The 21,147-nt window shown below is 34.9% G+C and overlaps 1 protein-coding gene across 1 annotated transcript in view; it reads left to right on the top strand.

The window, feature by feature from the left end:
- The first annotated feature begins 631 nt into the window (after nt 1-631).
- Nucleotides 632-21,147, top strand: part of LOC132111794 (ALK tyrosine kinase receptor-like) — a 512,104-nt gene continuing 491,588 nt past the window's right edge. Inside the window, exon 1 of the mRNA XM_059519394.1 lies at nt 632-1,743. Coding sequence (XP_059375377.1) covers nt 1,023-1,743 — 721 coding nt within the window. The 5' untranslated portion in view covers nt 632-1,022. The remainder of the gene's footprint in view (nt 1,744-21,147) is intronic.

Consider the following 21,147-nt stretch of genomic DNA (forward strand, 5'->3'; position numbering starts at 1 on the left):
CTCTATGACGTAGAATGGCATAATTACATTCTTTGTGAATGATTCTTTAAGTATCCTAGCTAAATTACTGGGAGGCGATGCTCGTCATACACAGATGCTCATTAAAAACATATTATGATGCAATGCCGCCGCACGGAGGTGTCATGTCGATCATTTCTCAGTCATCACAGTAGTTTTAAAAGGCTCGAAACGCGTCCCTCATGTTCGCGTCTCTTGCTGGTTACGTCATAAATAGAAGCTGCGATGAGTTTCACAACGACCCCCCCCCCCCCCCCCCCAACAAAAAATAAATAATAAAATAAAAATATAAAATAAAAATTTGAGCGCCGTGGTGGCACGCGCACAGAGGGCTCGCGCACTCTCGGCATTTGCAGCCTCAAATGAGCAGCTCGCGCTGAATAGGCTCCCTCGTTTGACTGGCTGCGCAGGTAAGACCCGCTCGATTTAGACAAAAAAATAATAAAATAATATAGAATAAATAGAATAAAATAGAATAAAATAAATAAAATAAAACACACCGAAAGTATTCTTACGTAAATATAAACTTCTGCTTTGATAAGCAGAAACGCGGGGAGCTATGGATTATGTTTGATTTCAGCGCGCACAGTTTGTCGTGTAAATACGAAAACGTGTGAGTATCGGTTGTTATATGACTGTTGAAGATTTTTTTTAAAAGGAATAGTGCACCTCTGCTCGAAGTATTGCATGCAGATACAAGGAGCCTTTGAGCAGCCCCGGAGAACTTGTCAGGCATACCAAGAAGCTCCTCAAGAGGCGAATCTTTCATGTGCGGTTTAATTAGCCTACCGAGGAAATATTTTGTGGATGTTTCGACAGTAATATGCGGGAATTAACTGGCAACCTCAAGAGCTTTGAAATAAGCAAACACATTTTGATGCACGTGAAATGTAGACTCGACTATCTCTCCATTTGTTCCCTGATTTAGCACCCCACTTGGAGAGAGTGAGGGTGCTGGAGTGAAGGCAGAATCAACAGAAAACAGGATATATTCAGCCTAAATCATGATTGCACGGATACTCTACTTTTTTCTTTGGTCTGCGGCATTTCTACCCGAGCTGCAGTGCGCTTCTCAGAGAGCCGCGGACGCACTTACTACTTTCCCCACGTCCGCGTTCATCAACGGCACCGACAGAAAGGACTCCAACCAAACCTCCACCTCTCGGTTCAAAAGGAAGACGCTCTCGGTGGATTTCGCCGTCCCGTCGCTGTTACGCTACTACTTGGCTCTGTTTATAAAGCGCCCACTTAACGGAGACTGTCTGTCGTTTAACGGATGTTACACGGTGCGCGCGAACTTGTTACTGCGCTGCGTTCCGTTGCAAAAAACCATCGCCAGTTTGCTTGATGTAAAGTTGGCAGCGATGAACGTCAACCGATCCAGCACTGGACAGCTCCCGTATCGACAGAAGCGGCCCGTCCCGAAAGTTTTGAATTTGGGGTTGACTAACGCCAGTCGAAAGTCTAATCAAGTTGTGGTGGAGGTGGGCGAAGAGATGGTTAAAATGGGATGTGGAGGACTGCATGTGTACGAGGACGCGCCGGTTGTGTTCCTGGAAATGGACCTAACGCGGATTTTGGAGTGGTGGCTGGGGGCGCAGGGAGGCCGGCTCAGGGTCCGAATCATGCCCGAGCGGAAAGCGCAGGTCCCGGGGAAAGAGGACAAGTATTCTGCTGCCATTAGAGCTTCGGACGCTCGCCTCTTCCTACACATAGCCTCAAGTGGTAAGAATTAAACTTTGCTATATTTACACTTTATAGTGTTCGATTTGCAGATTAATTACGCGTAGAGCCGTTGATAGATTAAAGACTGGAGGTATTTCGGGGCTCACAGATCCAGGTTGGCCTATATATATATATATATATATATATATATATATATATATATATATACTGTATATATACTGTATATAGCATGGTATTTCTTAATAATGATCACTGCCCTTCATGTATTTATTTATTTTGCAAGTAGCTATGTAATAAGCCTGATAATACAGTCAGACGGTTATTGCAAAGAAACCACATCAAGGAAAAGTTAAACTGATGTTGATAATCCTGATGGGATCTATGCATTTTCTCTTACATACAATATATACATCAGGGAGGGATACTGTGGTGAGAAAAGTTTACGTACAGCAAAAAGTTGTCCACTGTGCTTCAGTTTATGAGATTTGTCACCTCCCCTTTTTTGTACTGTTGCAATGTTACCAGTTTTGGTAATTCATTGTCTGTTCAAAAGGGTGGCACTGCAACACTAGCAAAGACTTCACAGCATCACAGTACAGTCTACAAGGGACACATTTTGCAAAACCACATAAGCTGTCAGATGCAAAAAAGAAAAAAAAAAAAAACATTTGATGGCATTCCACACTCTTCCTTTAAAATTCTAAACTGTTGACATGAAAAAAAAAAAAGTTCTCACTCTGATTTAATGTCGAGATCCTCAGGGTTAAGCTCACTGCAGTGAACACTGGGGAAGCTTGTATTCATTCCTTGGTATTAGCACATTTTTCTGATTATTTTGCAGTAAAGTTTGAACTATTGTTACTGAAAAATCAGTTTATCTTCTTTCTTTAAATGATCTGGAAGTGGAGTCTGCCACAAACATGTTTTCAGAGACCATTTAAAACTGTGAAGTGCTTAGACATCGAGAGATCTGTTTTTACGAACACTGAAAAAAGCATTGTGTAGGATTTTTTGTAGTATACTGTATGTTTAAAAATACAGGCTTTATGTCCAATTCATGGGTTATTTTGTCCAGCAGCTGCTGATTCTCTCAGTTTTTGTTGTGGTTGTGTTACTTTTAGGATGTCTTTTTGTGGTTCTCACATCTTTTGTAGCCTTTATGATATTTGGTTATACTGTACTTTACAGCGTACTGTAAATAGCTTCTATCATCAGTTTGTTGTGATTTTAATGTAGTTGCTTCTAGCTGGATTGAAGTTTCTGGGGAAGCCTAAATATTGGGATTTGAACGGTCTCTGAAACCCTTCATCAAGTGAATGGTGGATTCTTTGCTCATTCAAAAATGTAATACATTTTCTATAGCGACCCACCATCAACCCTCTCTGTCAAAAGTGTCCTATTTAAGGAGCAGATCAACAAAATCATGGAATGTTTTCTAGTGCTCTGCTGTTTTCAGCATGAGTGCAATGACCTTATGTGCACAGATAAATTATTATTATAGTTAGTCTAGAATTTTATACCAATCATACTTTGATTACAGCAAAGACAGCTGCAGGGATTTGAGTGCCTCTTGAGTTATTTATGAAATTGCAAGAACTATAATCATGCCCAAAACGATCTAAACTTGCTTTTTCTGTGTAACCACATATTTTCCAGGTAAAAAATGAATTGAATAAATCATCAAAAGAAGATACTATTTGACAACCAAATGAATTTAAACCCAAATTGTGTCATAATATAATGTGATTTTTATTTATATATTTTTTTTCTGACTAAACTTTTATGTATTTATGTATGCAAAGCTGTACACATTATATGACTTTTTTTATGAGTCCTTTGAGGTTGAGGCTTTTTTTTTTTTCACTTGTCACACCATTTCGGTTTATGTCTCTTTAAATGCTAATGAGCTCTGCTCATTCCTCCCCTCTCTTCTGTGGAAGAGGAGAGGCGATTTGCAAATAATCATAAAAAAAATATTAAGTGTGAGACTTACTTAGGTTTATGAACATTGGAAACTGATCTATCCTTGAGTTTTAACTTTTTAGCAAACATGCCTTGAATTGTCCCTCATTGAGAAAGCAGTATGGAGGAAAATGATTTATGCATACATACATTTAGGTGTATTCGGTGGCACATCACCATCAAAAACAAAATAAATGTACTGCGTCCTGAGTGATGTCGGAAGAAAATGAAGACTCTTATGTTCACTTTTACATCCAACAAAATTGAAATTTTTGTTTTTTAAATTAGCATTTCTTTTTGGCTATATGTATATGTTTCTATGTAAATACTGGTACTTCTTAATGGGTTGAGGCTGGCATTTATTGTGTTTTAAGTGAAAGTACTTGATGAACAAAGTACTTGAAAGCACTTGATATACCACTGGCTGAGGGGTGGAGATATGCTAATACAGGACTTTCCATCAGCTCTAAAAATCAAAACAGCTTGAATACTGACACTGATTAGGTATTATTGGGATAAAAAAAAATGTGAATGGATTTTTATCATTGTAAGGTTGTTGTGTCTACACTGCTTAGACAAAATATATAAACAATAAAACAATAAATTAAATTAAATTTATATCCAATATACCCTTTAATGAAATTCATAGGTATTAATAATAATGAAAACAATAACATATGTCTGATGCCATCATTAATTTAGCATAGTTAACACATTCTATTTTATTTGGTGTGACACATTGGCAGTGTTTCACTTATTCATTGAGCTCTGATGATAATTAAATTCATCAATACAAAGGGTGCAAATTACTTTTATTAGCTCCATCTAGATTTCATTTATAAATAAATTTGCCATTAAAAAGGTAATTTACTTGTAAATGAGAGTCTGAGTATTGAACTTTGTCACCTGCGGCGTTGCCCTCTTAGAAATTCCAGCAATTTCAGTTCCAACCCTTTCTTAGAGGATTCATAAAAATATGTGCATCTCTAAAGTCATATACTATATACATAAAAAGGCTTTCAATTTTACATTTTGTCAGTACATTGATATTGTGCATTTTAGAGTCTTTCAGTGTCCAAATATACAGAAATGTATGTGTATGCCATCTGAATATGAATGAGATCACCCTTAACATCTCATGTTTCAGAGTAAAAGGTCTTGAACAGAAGGAAGTGTGATCCACAAACATCAAATAATCTGTTACAGGACTATCAAAGGCTTGTTGTCTTTTGCGGAGTGGGCAGTCTAAGACTCCCTGAGGCCACTGAGACTTTCTCATCTGAGGGTCAGACAAGTCATTAAGATTTCTCTCTCTCCTCAGGCCCGGTGCTTCGTGACATTGGCTGTCCTCTGCTGCTCTCAGCATTCTTCGTTGCAATCAAAATTTCCTCTCAGCAAGCATTCTATTACATTTTCTTCACTCAGCTTTCATATATGGTATTTGATAAGCACAGAACAAATTTCAGTCAACAACGATCAACAAATACTTCAACCCAAGTTCACTGGAAAAACGTGCCTGTGGCGAAGTTTCTGCAAAATTATATTTTGTTGCTCCTTATGCACTTTGTGGCACTTTCAAAGTGAATAGCATTTGCATTTACATTTAATCATTTAGCAGCCGCTTGTATCCAAAGCAACTTACAAATGAAAACGATAGAAGCAATCAGACCAATGAGAGAACAGCAACAGTAAACAAGTGAGTGATTTTGAACCTCTTTGGGATGGCTTGCAGAATGCAAGCTTCTGGTGGGCGCGTAAGTTTGAACTAATGATTTTAGGAATATTGGTGCCGTGCCAGTGGTCGTCTTCTAGGCAAGCATCAATACCTTGAATTTGTTGCGAGCGGCTACTGGTAGCCAAGTGTAACCTGATGAGGAGAGGAGTAATGTGAGTTTTTTGGCTCATTGAAGACAACACTCGCTGCTGCATTCTGGATCAACTGCAGAGGCTTGACAGTACATGCAGGAAGGCCTGCCAGGAGAGCACTACAATAGTCAAGTCTGGAGAGAACAAGAGCTTGGACAAGAAGTTGGGTTGCTTGCTCTGACAGGAAGGGTCTAATCTTCCTAAAGTTGTATAAGGCAAACCTGCAGGACCGAGTCGTTGTAGCAATGTGGTCTGTGAAGCTTAACTGATGATCCATCACAACTCCTAGGTTTCTGGCTGTCCTCGAAGGAGTAATGGTTGATGAATCCAGCTGTATAGAGAAGTTGTGATGAAGCAATGGGTTAGCTGGAATCACCAGCAGTTCGGTCTTCGTAAGGTTAAGCTGAAGGTGATGGTCATTGATCAAGCTAGAAATGTCATTTAGACAGACTGAAATGCGAGCAGCTACCGTCAGGTCATCTGGTTGGAATGAGAAGTAGAGTTGGGTGTCATCAGCGTAGCAGTGATAGGAAAAGCCATGCTTCTGAATGACAGATCCTAATGATGTCAGTTTAGGTAATATGGTAAATAACATTTGTTGTCTTTCAAAAGTACATTAACAAATAAGCTTGTCATCAATAAATCATTTCTGCTAGAACTATTTTTAGATTTTTAAAAAGTGCATGATCGTATGAACTGAAAGTTTAATTGACATTTAAAAGCATTAACTAAAGATCAGTTAAGCATTACATAATGTTTGTTAATGATTTATTAATGACACTTTTAATCATGGTAAACCATCTAACAAAATCATTGGAAATTTTTTAATAAGTGCATGATCTTATATACAGAAAGTTTAATGATATTTGTAAGCATTTCCATTTCTATTTAATAATGATCTGTTAATCATAAGGTCATTTTTAATAAGTACCTTGGTAAACATTAACAAGCACATTATCTTATATTTCTAACAATGTGAATATATATCAACTAATGAACTGTTAATCATTATATAATGTCTGTTAATTATTTATTAATGAAAGTTATTTTAAAGTGTTACCGTTCATCCAAAATGGAAGCTTTGTTCATTATATTAATCTTTTTTCATCTTCAAATCATTCCAAATAATTTCTTCCTTTCTTTTTTTTTCTGTGAAAAAATGAAATCCTTCATGCTGTTTTTACCAAGTATTTTTTTGTCTCTATATATATATATATATATATATATATATATACACTAAACATATAGAATGAATGAAAATGAGGATGAGTAAATGATGACCACTCCTTCACTTATTCTTATCTCAGGTGAAATTCTCTTACTGGGTGTTCTAGATCATTTTTGGCCCCCTGTTGGTAAACATCTTTGAAACAGCGCGCTTTCCTTCTTTGAGTTGAGAAGATCAATAATTCACCTGCTTGGAACAGTTTATCTCTGAAACTGGAAAGTACACAGACAGAAATGCATTCTCTAATCTGTTTCAACAATGTTTATGTCTGTAATTTTTTGGGGGAATGTAATACTTTCTCCATTTCCAGTTTAAGTAAGCTATTCTCACAGATTGATTTCCCTGGGGAGTATAAACAATGTGGTTATTTGGCACTCTCATCATTGCTCTGTTTGTCTGAGCAGCCAGACACAGTAATATAGTCTATCACCAATTGCTGTGCATTTGGGGTGGGACAACTTCTATAACTGAGCAAAGGAAACTTTCTATCCTTTTTTTTTTTTCCGCTAAAGTTGCAAACATGTCTCACAGAAGCTTTCATCATTCATGAGAAATATAAAAGAACAACCTGAAACTTCTTTTCCAGTCCAAAAGGGCTAATTATTACACTAAGCTGCAACAATATCTCATTCTGGATTTCTGCAAAACTATAATGTCAGACTGACCATGTCCACCCACATTTAGACGTCAATGTTGCCTTTTTCGGTGTTTAGAAGCTGAAAATGCTCATGGAAAACAAAATTAATCCTGTTTTCTTGATTATGAGTAGACATCAGGGACTTTATGTTGGTTTTAAAAATGCCACAGGTCTAGAGTGCAGTAGCTAGCAGCATTTAAATGCTCAACACCACATTTTGGCTTTAGAATTTTGTTTTTTTGTGTGTGTGTGTGTGTGTGTGTGTGTGTGTGTGTGTTTCAGAGGCTGTCTTGACTTCTGTTCATTGAGCTCAGGATATGCATTCCAGGATTTGTTTGAGAAACATAAGCCTATTTCTGTGTATGAAAGCTTTACAGAGGAAATGGTGCCTTGACAAAAACAATCAAAAGAATGCAATTTTTGTCAGAGTGTTTTTATTTCCCTCAATGTCAACATCAGTCGAGTTAACAGTGCTAATTATGCAGAATACTGCAAAACAGCAATTTGGGGAGATTTGAATATTCACTTTTGTATAGAAGTCTGTAGCTGTAAGGTTCTATATTTGAGACTTTTGAGATTGCAGAATTTTCCAGTAACCTTTAGCCAACATTTTGTCACTCAGACCTGCTCTAAAATTAGATTTATATTCATCTAATATACTTGAAAGTCACAGATTTCAGTGTCTCAGACATTTTGGCGCATCTTCATGCACACCTGCTCACCCACAGATTTAATGCAAATTTTGCTTTGAAGCATGGTTAGTGTTCTCACAGGAGCCTTACTCACATTATGTGATATGTTGTTTTCATATTTTGTTGAAGTTCTTTCACAAGACTGCTTGAAACCTGATGTTGCATGCAGGAAGCCTTTGGTTTATGGTTTAAAAAAAAGTCCCTGAAATCTATTGTAATGAAAGGCTTTAAAGTTTGGAGGTGTACGCATGTCGAGAGTTCCTTCTCACCAGGTTAAATGCCTTGATGTAAGATCTCAAGGTGCATGGAGCATCCATACATTCTCTAATGAGAGGATAGTGCATGGGAAAAAAGGGGGAATCAATTGGGGCTTGACTTTTCGAGCTTGTATCAATCAGACACCCATGGGAAAATCGATATGGAGTCAAATGACACATGAGTTCATTAATGTATTTTTATAGTCAATGAACTCATGGTGCACCTTTTTTTTACAAGAAAGGACATTCATTACTCTCCCCTCCAGTCGATGCATCAATGTTTCAAAATTATAAATCCAGAAAAATGTATTCTTTTTTCCATACTTTTATCAGGGCTCCAAACTGCGTCTAAAATGGTAAAAATGATTAAATTGCGAGGTAAGTTTTTGCTGAGGTCTATGTATTAAAATGTTATAACTTTAAAATTCGCATGTAATGGCTTCTTCCTGATTGTTTTGCGATTGCATCATTTGCTGTGTTCACGTATTAAACTGAGACGATGCGCATCCTTTCAGTGGAAAAACTAGTTTTAATCAGTCCTCAGCTCTGCCACGCTGACACACACCTGATAAACGCAGCTCAGCTGTACAGCACGAGGGAGATCGAAATGATGGGCACTTAAGATGTGAAAGTGAGAAAAAGCAGCGTCTATTTCATGCACAACTTGAACAAACTACAACAGGTAAAGCTGTCAACTGTGTGGATATTGCCAATATCATTAACTATTCTCGTTGATCTTTATTATTGGTAACACTTTATTTTGATAGTCCACTTTAGACATTCTACTAGCAGTAATTAACTGTGTAATTAAATATCTTCTAACACTTTCTTTGTCAACTTATTGTCAACTTATACTAAGCCTAAACCTACCCCAAACACTAACCCTAAACTTACCCTAACAGTCTACTCTGAGAGATAGTAGACATGTAGTTGAAAATTTCTGAGATTTAGTTGATATGTAGTTGACACGTAGTTACAAAGTTACTTATAGTCAGTAGAATGTCTAAAGTGGACTATCGAAATAAAGTGTAACCTCATCATTAATATGGTTTCTCCTTAATAAGATCTTATGTCTATGGTGTGCTCTGTTAACGCGTGAACTTCATTACTTGAAGTGCACTTGCCGTCCAGTAATTACAAAAGCTTATAAACCCATGGGTCCATAAACCCATCAGTCATATAGAAAAAATAACTCTAATGAGGAGCATTTTGCTATATTTATGCGCTACTGCATTTTTATATTTTTACTTAACCTGTTGTCTACATGATTCAAATCCTCCTATAAAATTGCATTTTTACTAATTAAGAAAAACAGACTGAAAGTGTGCAAGACATAGGTACAGTCTTAAAAATAAAGGTGCTTAAAAGGTTCTTCTAAGAACCATCTCTTTCTTTTTATAATCTGAAGAACTTTTTTTTGCCACAAATAACCTTTTGTGAAATGTAAATGTTCTTCACATGTTAATGATTCTTTCATTTAGACAGAGAAGGTTATTCTATGGCATTGTGAAGCAACTTTATTTTTAAGAGTGTATCACAACATTTACAGGATGCATTGAGAAGGAGCCCAAACTACACTCAGTGGCCAAGTGATGCTTATGGTCCATGATATTGGTACAGATAATGAACAGTTCTTTGTGACTGTATATTTCAAGTTGGAAAATACATTTAGTTCCCCCTTTAAGTGAAACTTAGTTCCAAGGTCATCTACAAAAACAGTATGACAGTATGATTGAAATGTTACAATCTAAAAACAAAAATAAAAATAAAACTAATTATAAACAAAAAACATTTATGCTGTGGCACATACAGTAGTAGCCAATGGCTCCTTACTCTAATTTTTTTTGTTTTGTTTGGAGGCTTGCTTCTATGTAGAGAACATGACTTTGCTAATTACAGCACATTTAATAATGTATTGATTCAACACTCAATACAACACTCAATCCTCAATAAAACAAGTCTTCAGTTCTCCCTATTCTTTGTCCATTCTTGTTTGTAGTACTGTGGTTTTCTCCTGCATTGTACCTGTTTCCCAAGTATTTTGTAATTAAAGTCTGTCTCCTTTAATTATTGTGAGAGTTTCTGTTATATCACGAAACGTGACAGTTAAAAGGATACTCCACCCCAAAATGAATTTTGAATGAAATTGTATCATTAATCACTGTAATTTTGTCATTAATCACATTACTCACCAAACCTGTAAAAGCTTTGTTCGTCTTCTGAACACAATTTAAGATATTTTGGTTGAAAACCAGAAGGATTGTGACTGTCCCATTGACTGCCAAGTAAGTTAAACTGTCAAGGTCCAGAAAAGTATGAAAACATCGTCAGAATAGTCCATCTGCTATCAGTGGTTCAACCGTAACATTATGAAGCGACAAGAATACTTTTTCGCATGTGAAGAAAACAAAAAATAATGACTTTATTCAACAATTCATCTCCTCTGTGACAAATTGTTGAATAAAGTAGTTATTTTGGTTTTCTTTGCGTACAAAATGTATTCTCGTACTCTCATCGCTTCATAATGTTACGGTTGTATCACTGATGGCTATTCTGACGATGCTTTTCATACTTTTCTCAACTTGACAGTGTAATTTACTTGGCAGTCTATGGAACAGTCACAAGCCTTCCGATTTTCATGCAAAATAATTAAAATTGTGCTGTGAAGACGAACAAAGCTTTTACGGGTTTGGAATGACAGGGGGGTAAGTGATTAATGACAAAATTTTAATTCTGGGGTGGAGTATCCCTTTTACAAATTTATGCTGATTCTTAGTAATAATAATATTAATAATAATAATTATAATAAAATAATCATTAAAAAATATGATTTTTTAAATAAAATAGATGCATATAGTTAACAATAAACTGTGACATTTTTTCTGATCTGTTTCTTCCTGTTTTATGTATGACTGACAAATATGCATCACATAAAGTTTATAATTTTATCTGTAAATGATGTAAATTCTAAATAAATTGACATTTTGAAACTCAAAGTAATTCTAAATATTTTTATTTATTTTTTTTATAATTTTTTGAGTGAATGTTTTAACAAGTCAGGTCAATAAGACACTCTAAATAAGTGAAATCAGCAAGACATGTGATTCTTAAAATGAAATATAGCAGGGTTTCATTTAGAAGTGTTAAGGAATTGATTTGATGTCAAGGAAACTGATGAATAATCTGTAAATATATTCAGGAATCTGCCAACAAATGCCAGGGCTTATCTTAAAAACAATGTCGAGTGCTGACACTGACACAAAATTGATACAAAGTCAAAAGCATGTATAAGAACAGTATAAGAGTGTCAAGGGCAATGTGGGTGCATTCTAAACCTTTTCTTACCTAATTTTAATTACAAATATGTTTGTCCACAACAAAAGTGTATAGAGCTGAATTATGGACCAGGATCTCAGGCCCTTTCCAAGACTGTCAAAGAACGTTGAACACCAGCACATGCAGTTGTTTCGATGGTTCAGATGGTCACCAATGCCCCCAGCTACCATTTTCACTGTTTTCACACACAGTTTTTGTGAACACTCAACAGAAGTGTGAATAGGTTTTCTAAACTTGAAGAAACACTTACAACAGCCACAACAAATGGTTTGTGACATTTTTCATGACTGAACTTTCCGGTAAACAAACATTTGAATTTTTTATTCAGATTTTATGTTCTTTTTACTGACCAAATTCTCACTCAGTTGCCTAGAGAAACTTTGAGCTGTAAAAATCCAGCTTTAGTTCCTTTCAATTTAAATAGATCCCTCTTTGTAAGACTTGAATGTTTGCCTCAGCTAGCTATGCAGATAGATAAAAATCAATGCATCTTAATGAGCTGCCCTTCTAACCTGCCACCATCTATCTCCAATGCTAATATGCACTGGTTTACTTTGAACGGCCATCTGCAAATGGCCTCCTATGATGCCAAAATCTATATAGCTTCAGCATGGGCAATGGAACTTTTAGAGGTTTGGATGAATTATGTAAGACAAAAATTGAAACAAGTTAGCATTTTACCACTTCAAGCACTTCTATTGTCCCCTTGTCCTTTTATTTTATTTTATAATTTTTTTTTTTTTGTGGTTTTTGGTTAAATACCTAAAATAAAGTTTGTGGTTAACAAAAGCTCAAGAAACTTTCAAGTTTAATTCTGTGACATGGAATACTTGGTAGCTTGTTTTTATTTTGTTTAAGGCTAACAAATGGCTAAATGCGACATTTAAGGTGCAATGTGTAACACTTTTGAGAATCTGTTTACAGAAATGCAATGTAACATATAAAACTATGTTTTCAGTTGTGTATAAATACCTTACAAAATTCACCGTTATTTTTTAATTACCATTTATTTCACCGCTATGTTTCTACTGTAGCCCTAAATGGACAAACTCTACAGAGCACGTTTCGTCACTGTTGTTCTTCTTCATTTCTTCCTTGTGTTTTTAGAGGCAGCTTACATTGTTGCTACATTGAATACACACAAAGTAGTAGTAGTAGTTGACGTGGGGTTTATTAGAAGCAGAATTCATTTGTAGAAGTAATTCGAGTAAGAAATGCTTGACTGACTATTCTCTGCTGTCTCAGATCATGACGTATTTGTCCTGTGTCAGCAACCGTAGCTTCTCAAGGGGAGAGGCTAATCCATTCATTGCAAATAACAACAATTAAATATGAATTTTGCCTCAATAAACTCCTAATTTGATTATTATTAATAGTAGGTTAGGTAGATGTTTAATTTAGGTATGGTGTAGGATTAAGGGACCTAAAAAATGGTCATACAGAATAAGGCATTAATATGTGCTTTGTAAGTACTAATAAACAGCCAGTATGCTAGTAATATGCAACTAGTTAAAAGTGAGAATTATTTCTTAAATTGAAGTGTTAACATTATTATTGTCGAAAGAACCTGGGTGATGCTAAAATACAAGCTGGCATGCAAAATTACATACAATATTCTATTAGAGGACCTCGCTACTCTTGACCAAAAACAAGAGAACTGCGAGTAATGTTTGAATGAAGATTGAAATATTTCATTATTATAATTAATAGATGATAATATAATTTATGATTAATTATTTTAAGAATTGTTATGAGGCATCTTTGATGACTTCAAATGGTTTTAGCGTTCCTCTGGGGTTCAGAGAATCCAGAAAGCTGGATTTGGCATTGTTCTCAAACTCAGTGGCTGATGCATACTCACATTCCTTAATCCTCTAGTTATAAATGTTGCATATATTCCTCCATACCCATGAGTTTTGATTAATTGCTTTGTGCATGAGTTGAATGGGCATCTTTGTTCAGCTTTAAACCAAATAAGAATAGGCATATTGAGTTGAATCTCCTTGTGCTCGCTCTGTGACTTTTTTTTTTTTTTTAACTTATCAACTACTGAAGAGAGCATGTGTATGTGCTTGCAGAAGAACATACCATTTGATGCGGCAAGGTGATTTTAGAGCCTCTAGTGCAATATTGCTGCATTATAAGTAGGTATCAGCACACTTCTTGTTGGAATGCAGAGTGCAATCAAGTATCACTCAACATAAAATGACCTCATTGACTGATACAGCTCTTACATAAGGACAAGGTAATAATGTGCATGTGCTACATGTCTTATATACATCCATTAGACATACAGTTTTTTAAGCAAACAAATTATGCATCAAATTACAATTTCATAAACTAGAATTATAATTAGCAAAAAAATAAAAAATAAAAATAAAAAGTGGAGGGTGGATTATTATTTTTTTTTTAAATTTCAGAATAACATTCTCCATTCTACTATTGACAGGAACCACTGGTAAGAGATTTTAACAATGCCAAATATAATAATATCTTCTTCATTAATGATAAACTGGACAAATGGCAAGATAATGGACAAAAATGTTTAATTAAGTCAATACAACTGAAAGTTCTTGAGATGTAGACAACATAGATATGTTTAACTCAAAATGAATCAAACCAAAATCTCACAATAATAAAAAAAAGAAATACATATAATATATACTGCACATAGTTACAGGCTGTAGTGAGGAAGACGAAGAGTGAATGTGAAGTTTAATGAGAATAATCCAAACTCCACACTAAACATAACACACTAAACATGACCGGATAATGACTGACTGAGAAGAAACTTAAATACACAGGTGTGATGACTAGATAAGTGTCCAAGATTACTGATGACTGGCGGGAAACTAAGACAAAGAAACGCGGGACTATTGAAAACAAACGGAAAGACCATGAAAGCAAACTAACTAAACATTACTGTGACACATATATTAATAATCCTTCGAATGAGGTACCTCATCTCAATTGAATTAATTTATTCAGAAATTGGTTGGGTGGAAACTTAGAGGTTATCTGTAGCAGTGCAAATAAATGATGATTTAGAAATAAGTAACAGTGAAAACATCTTCACATTTTAACTTTTCAGTTTAAAAAAAAAAGTCTCCAAACTATTTTTTTTTTAATTGGATAAATCAGTATACAGCATGTAGCTGTGATAAAACTCCTGATATGCACACACATGCTCACAGTTGTGATTTTATGATTCACAAGCGTTGCATGAAAACACATTACCTCCTGTTTTAATGCAAAACATTGTAATGTTGCTTGGCAACAACTAAACTGCTTCATAGTGTATTTAACAAAACCTCTTAATAACAAGTTCTTTCTCATCGTAACTTTTTTGGAACACATTATATATTATGTATTCTCATGGTCATTCATTGCTCTACCATGCAAATAATGTAAAATGATGCTTCCTGCTGATAGCTGAAGAAAAAAAATCTCATCCAGCTGACACATTTGTATTGCTGCATGGTATGTTCTGCCCAGTCCTAATACGTGTTGCTGTTTATTATTACTATCATTATTATTAATAATAATAATATTATCATTATTATTATTGTTAACACAATATATCAACATTAGAATATATGATGGAATGTTGACGGTAATTGTACTTAACCTTAGGCAGTTCAATTTCATAAGAAAAACTCAATTCCATTTTGTAAAAAAAAAAAGTATGATCATATTTTATTTTATTGTAATTGTTTTATGTATTTATTTATTTTTTAAATGTGATGTGGTTTAATGAGATTATACCACCAGCAGGCAGACATACCAGTACCATTAAATGAAGAAAAGTTCCATCTATTCCCTGAATGCTCTGCACTCGTGTTCGTATGTCCACATCAATTTCAGAGGAATTGAGCCTTGAGGTTAATTCTGATTGGTTGGTCATAGTGATGTAGCTTGCAATCATACTGAAAGTTGTTATTGTAACTGACAAACCTCAGACGAAAACTTGTTAAAGCAAAATTTTGAGAACAAAGTGAGACTTTGAGACATTAAAGGGCAGTGTGAGGTTTGCAAGCCATGGATGAAGTGTCAAGGGTTTACAGAATGCCAGAGGCAAGTGTTGCACTATTAATAACCTCAAAAGAGCTGGTTCTGGAACTCCATCTTTGAAATGAGTATGAATGTAAAGCTTCATAACATGTCCTAAGCTGATTAAAAGTTTTAAATCTCTGTGATTGAAAAACTGGGAAATTTAGAGTCTGACTTCATTGTTTTGAAACTCAATGCAACTTCCTTTCTGTCCTTTTGTACTCTTAAATATGGTATCTTTCAAAGACACCTTGAATTCACAATTATAAAATTGCGGCTTTTAGTTCATGCTAGTGTCTAAATTATAATTTACACTATTATTTTGACAACAATTTGGTTGGCTATTTATTTATTTTTTGATGTTCACATTGTTTTAATTTGTCCCATTCAAACATCTTTTTTTCAATATGAAATATGTCAATACAGGACAGAAAACTGCATTGCTTGGGCTATGTTGGCTCACTATAATGAGAATTGAGAAAACTACAATTCCAAACATGAAAGTAAGTTCAGCAACTTGGAAGATGATGCAACACTCTCCGTTATTAAAGTTTAGCCTTCGAGACTTTTAGAGAAGGAGGAGACGAGACCAGCACTTTGATGCGTACTGTTTTCTAAAGCAAAGAAGCAAAATAACCTCAGGACTCTTTAAACAAGATGAAATTGATTATTAATTGATCCATTAATATATATATATATATATATATATATATATATATATATATATATATATATATATATATATATATATATATATATATATATATATATATGAATAATTTATGGATGTATTATGTTTGATAAGTCTGTACAAAATTTAAGCGTAAACCATGCTCTAAACAAAACCTGGTCTGAGTGTCAAATTTTAAGATTGAACTCAACCTAAACTCTTAGCTTTGACTAAAATATAAAAGAACATTTTCCACACATCTCAATTAAATGGTTTTATTCAAATTGAAAATATGATGTTAATTATTTAACCTTACTGAATCCAATTAAATACATTGATTTATTCTAATTTTAAAATAATCTTTGTGTATTAAATACAATAGCTACTTCTATCTATATAAGTTAACAGATGCAAGTTAACAGTGTATGTGTAAAAAGGAGCCTGTCCTCCAACAAAACACGACCATATAGGTCGTTTGTGCAAGCACCTTATTACGACCTATATTTACGTTTTAAAGTTAAGCGCCCTCTAGCGGGCGTAAAAATAATGACAGTATTGCGTTGCGTCTGTCGTCATGAAATGATGTATAACGTCATTACCAATCAAAACGCACGTTTATTTAAATGCAATGTGTGGGCTTTTTACACCGATCTCACAGTATTTCCTACATATTTTACTAGGTGGCTTATTCATTCGAATGACCACACCTAACCCCACCCCTAAACCTAACCCTCACAGAAATCATGCTAAATTATGATTTATTGAGCATATACATTTTCATGCATGTCCGTTCCCTGGGATCAAACCCATGATAGCATGATTACCTATCAATGTATAGCGCAATAATCTACCAACTGAGCTACACGAAACGCAAATCAGAGGGCAAATAAAAGAGTACAAAACATTAATATGAAAACGACCTTTTGCCGATAGGGGCACAGTTGTAGTATACGCTCTGATGGGTCGTATTTCAGGGATTTGGACAAACGACCTATACAAGCATATTGGTTGGAGGACAGGTTGGTAAAAAGTAAAGGTAAAGTATGTTAAAGCATTAAAACCCATGCAAACTCAAATCTAGCCTGAAACCAGGTAACTTGTTGGGTCTGTCAGGCACAGGCTGGGTAGCAGACCTCTAGATCTTAGAAATAGCAATGCTTAAACTCATATGACGGGTATGTTGAGTGCATATCTTTCTTGACAACTTCTGAGTCAGCTAACCCCCCAAAAGACAGAAAAGAGCAAGGGAGTGAGATGTGAAGAGAAGAGACAGAAAGATAAAGAATTAGTGCTGACTTAAGGCAAATCTGCAGGAAAATGACATCCACCACAGATATCAACTGCCAGCGCAATTCTAATCCAGAAGAGATACGAGTCATACTCTGAATGGGAATGGAACAAGCTGTTATTTCATATCTGTTTGGCTTTGGTTATTGCTGAGATGTTTCTGTAAGTAATTGATTTGTTATGGTTGGAGTGGGCCAAGTGGCTTCTTTTAGCATACAGCATTACAGCTAAATTCAGGATGTAGTGCACATGATGCCAAAGGATTATGCACTGATTTGCTTTGCTTCTTAACTTCTTTTTTGCATTTACAGTTGGAATTTTCTTATTGTCTTGACAGGCATAAGACAACAACAGCTTTCAAAAGGTCCCTTTGGATCTTATATTTATTTTTGAGTTTGCATGTTTGTATGCATGAATGTAACTTTTCATCTCATAATTTATGTTGCAAAATTAGTTCACCTCCAAAAAATGTAATTCCTTCATAATATACTCAGCCTTATGCCATTCCAAAATCAATGTCAAGCTTCAGTTTAATTACTTTAAAAATGTTGTGTATCAAAAACCATCCAATAAAAAAAAAAAATTCAATTCAAGTACAATGTAAAAACATGCACACATTAAATACTTTGTTCCAAACAGGTTACCAAATTAACATTAAATCACATAGGTAAACAGAATAATGTTTTTCTTTTGTTTTTTCTGTAATTTATTTAGATAAATGAAGGTTTTTGCTTAGTTATGATATCCGGACAGTGATCCTGATATTCCTGACTTTATTTCCCCCCTAAAAATGAATTCCATTAAAAACATTCTCATTTTAGATGAGAAATTTTGTGAATCACATGTATAACAAATTTATTATATTTTTAAATAAAGTCATAGTTATAAAAAAAAAATAACCATGTTAATTACCTTGATTTCTACAGTGAACAACAAAGCAAATAAATATCTGCTCTTTTCCGTGCAGTGAAGGTATATAGTGACCAGAGGTGGATTAGATGAATTTCAATTTTTGGGGTCTACTATCCCTTTAAAACTGCTAACAGTCAAGGAAAGTGCTACAGTAAGTCCCCTTTCACAATGCTGGCAGTGAATGAGTGCGTCATTAGAGAACAGCTCTAGGTTGGAGCTCAGAGAAATGCAAAAGAAAAATGTGGGTTGGATCAGCGTGAGCCATTAAGACCAAGAACCTGCCTTCTGATTAACTCTCGAGAGAATGAGGTATGCTGCTAAATGCCATTGATTTGACACACAACTGTTAACCCTTACAAACTGCTGGCCCCTCTCTGTGTCACCACATTTAACAACATGTTGATTAGAGCTCGTGCTGTTCATTTGTATAATAAAACCCCCATGTAACCAGCAGAGGCCATTATCTTTCTGTCTCATTCATACTGTTTTTACATCATGTCACAACTCCAGGATACAGCAGATTGTAAATGGAGGAAACACACTTAAGAAATTGTTCACCAGCCTATATAAATAAATAAGGTAACACTTTAGAATAGGGAACACTTTTTCACTATTAACTATGACTTTTCCCTCAATAAATTTCTAATTTGCTGCTTATTAATAGTAAGGAAGTTGTTAAGTTTAGATATTGGGTAGGATTATGGATGTACAATAAAGTCAAATAGAATAAGGCATTAATTTGTGCTTGATTAGTACTAATAAATGGCTAATAATCTAGTAATATTCATGCTAATAAGCAACTAGTTAAGAGACCCTAAACTAAAGTGTTACCATAAATAGATACACATACCTACAGACTACAGTATATACATAGAGATTATTTACCCATTCTCACATCATTCTGAACTGTTATTTCTTTTAGTCACAAAAGGCATTCAAGCTGTCAAGCTCTGAAATTACAAAAAAGCACCATACAAGTAGTCCGTGCAACTCATGGACTAGATTTCAAGCCTTCTGAAACCATTTAAGAACATCGGAACAGACCTGAATGTAGGTTATTTGCTAAAAATCTTGACATCTGCTCTAGCTCTTTGTTCCACCTTCATTAGTAATGAAAGAAATAGCAATTCATAAATGAATCATTATTTTGTGTCTGAGCTTCATAATAAATCTGTTAAACTATAGTTCCGATCATAGGCACCGATCAAGCCCCCAAGCACCCACCGGAAAACCACAAGATATTCTCTATTCACTATTATATCTGCAAAAACAGATCTGGAAATCTATCCAGCGCATATTTGTGTTTAGCCAATCAGAGGCATTTAAGTTAGAATCACATGGTGTAAGAAGTTTTGGAATATTGGAATATATTTGGAGTTATTACTTTAATATTTTTATGATCTTTTTGTTAACTTTTTAAATGTTTAACAGCAGTTATTATGAGTGAAAAATCACGTCATCATTGTTTCAAACATTTCCACCTTGAGGAATAAAGGTGAACTGCTTTTATTGAGTCATCAGATATTTAATTATTGTGTCATAGAAAAAATATACTTAGACTTTTGCATACCTTGGGTTGCTAGTGACCCTATACTCCTGTTTTTCTCTACTATGGAAGTCAATGGCTAGCAAGCAACTCTTTGATTACTAATATTCTTCAGAATATTTTATTTTATTTTCAATATCTAGCATTCATATAGGTTTGAAACAACTTTAGGGTAAATAAATGATGACTAGATTTTTATTTTAGGGTGCTATCTCTTTAAGGAACAGACTTAGCATTTAACATGCTTATAAATAGCTTAATTTAATGATGTTTAAGTTATGTGAAGGCAAAGTCCTCAAGGTTTTTTTTTTTAATTAGTTAAATAAACATTACGTACATTTACAAATTTACTCCAAAATAATAACTCACGGCATAAATAATTTAAACAGTATATTTTATTTGTGGACTTATGTTCAGCTATTCTTTTTAATAGTTTGTTTTTAACTATTTTGAATTTTTCGGATCATCAGTCATCAAAGCTCAGCAAATATTGGTCACAGTCACAGAGATTTTGATCAGATCAGTCTTTATAATAAATAATCTTTTCACGCTGATGACTTTTTTCCCCCTGTAAACTAATCCTTTAAAATGATGTGAAGTAATGCCACATCAAATAATGCCTGTAGGTGCCGAACACAGCAGGAGACAATTTTAATAAGCCTGAGTCTTATCACCTCGGCTCACACCATGGCATCTACTGTATGTGCTCAGTGGTGTGGAGCCACTTGGTGAGAGCCAGTGAGCTTCTGTCAAGTCAGTTCACCAGAATTGAATGCATGGTGCCACTCCAAACCATGCTGTGCTCTGATACCTCTTCTTATGGAGAGCTTATCTTCAGAGCTTCAGAGCAGTGGATGAAAAGTAGAGTGAATGGAAAGTTTGATAAAGTCAGAGCTTCTTGGATTGCCGGTTAAAATTCAGTATGCATGTGCTGTACACTTGAGAGCACAGATTATTCCAGCTGAAATATAGGGTCCCAATATTGGGACCTGCCGAGGAG

The sequence above is a fragment of the Carassius carassius genome, chromosome 31, assembly GCF_963082965.1.
Source record: "Carassius carassius chromosome 31, fCarCar2.1, whole genome shotgun sequence".
Classification (NCBI taxonomy): Eukaryota; Metazoa; Chordata; class Actinopteri; order Cypriniformes; family Cyprinidae; genus Carassius; species Carassius carassius.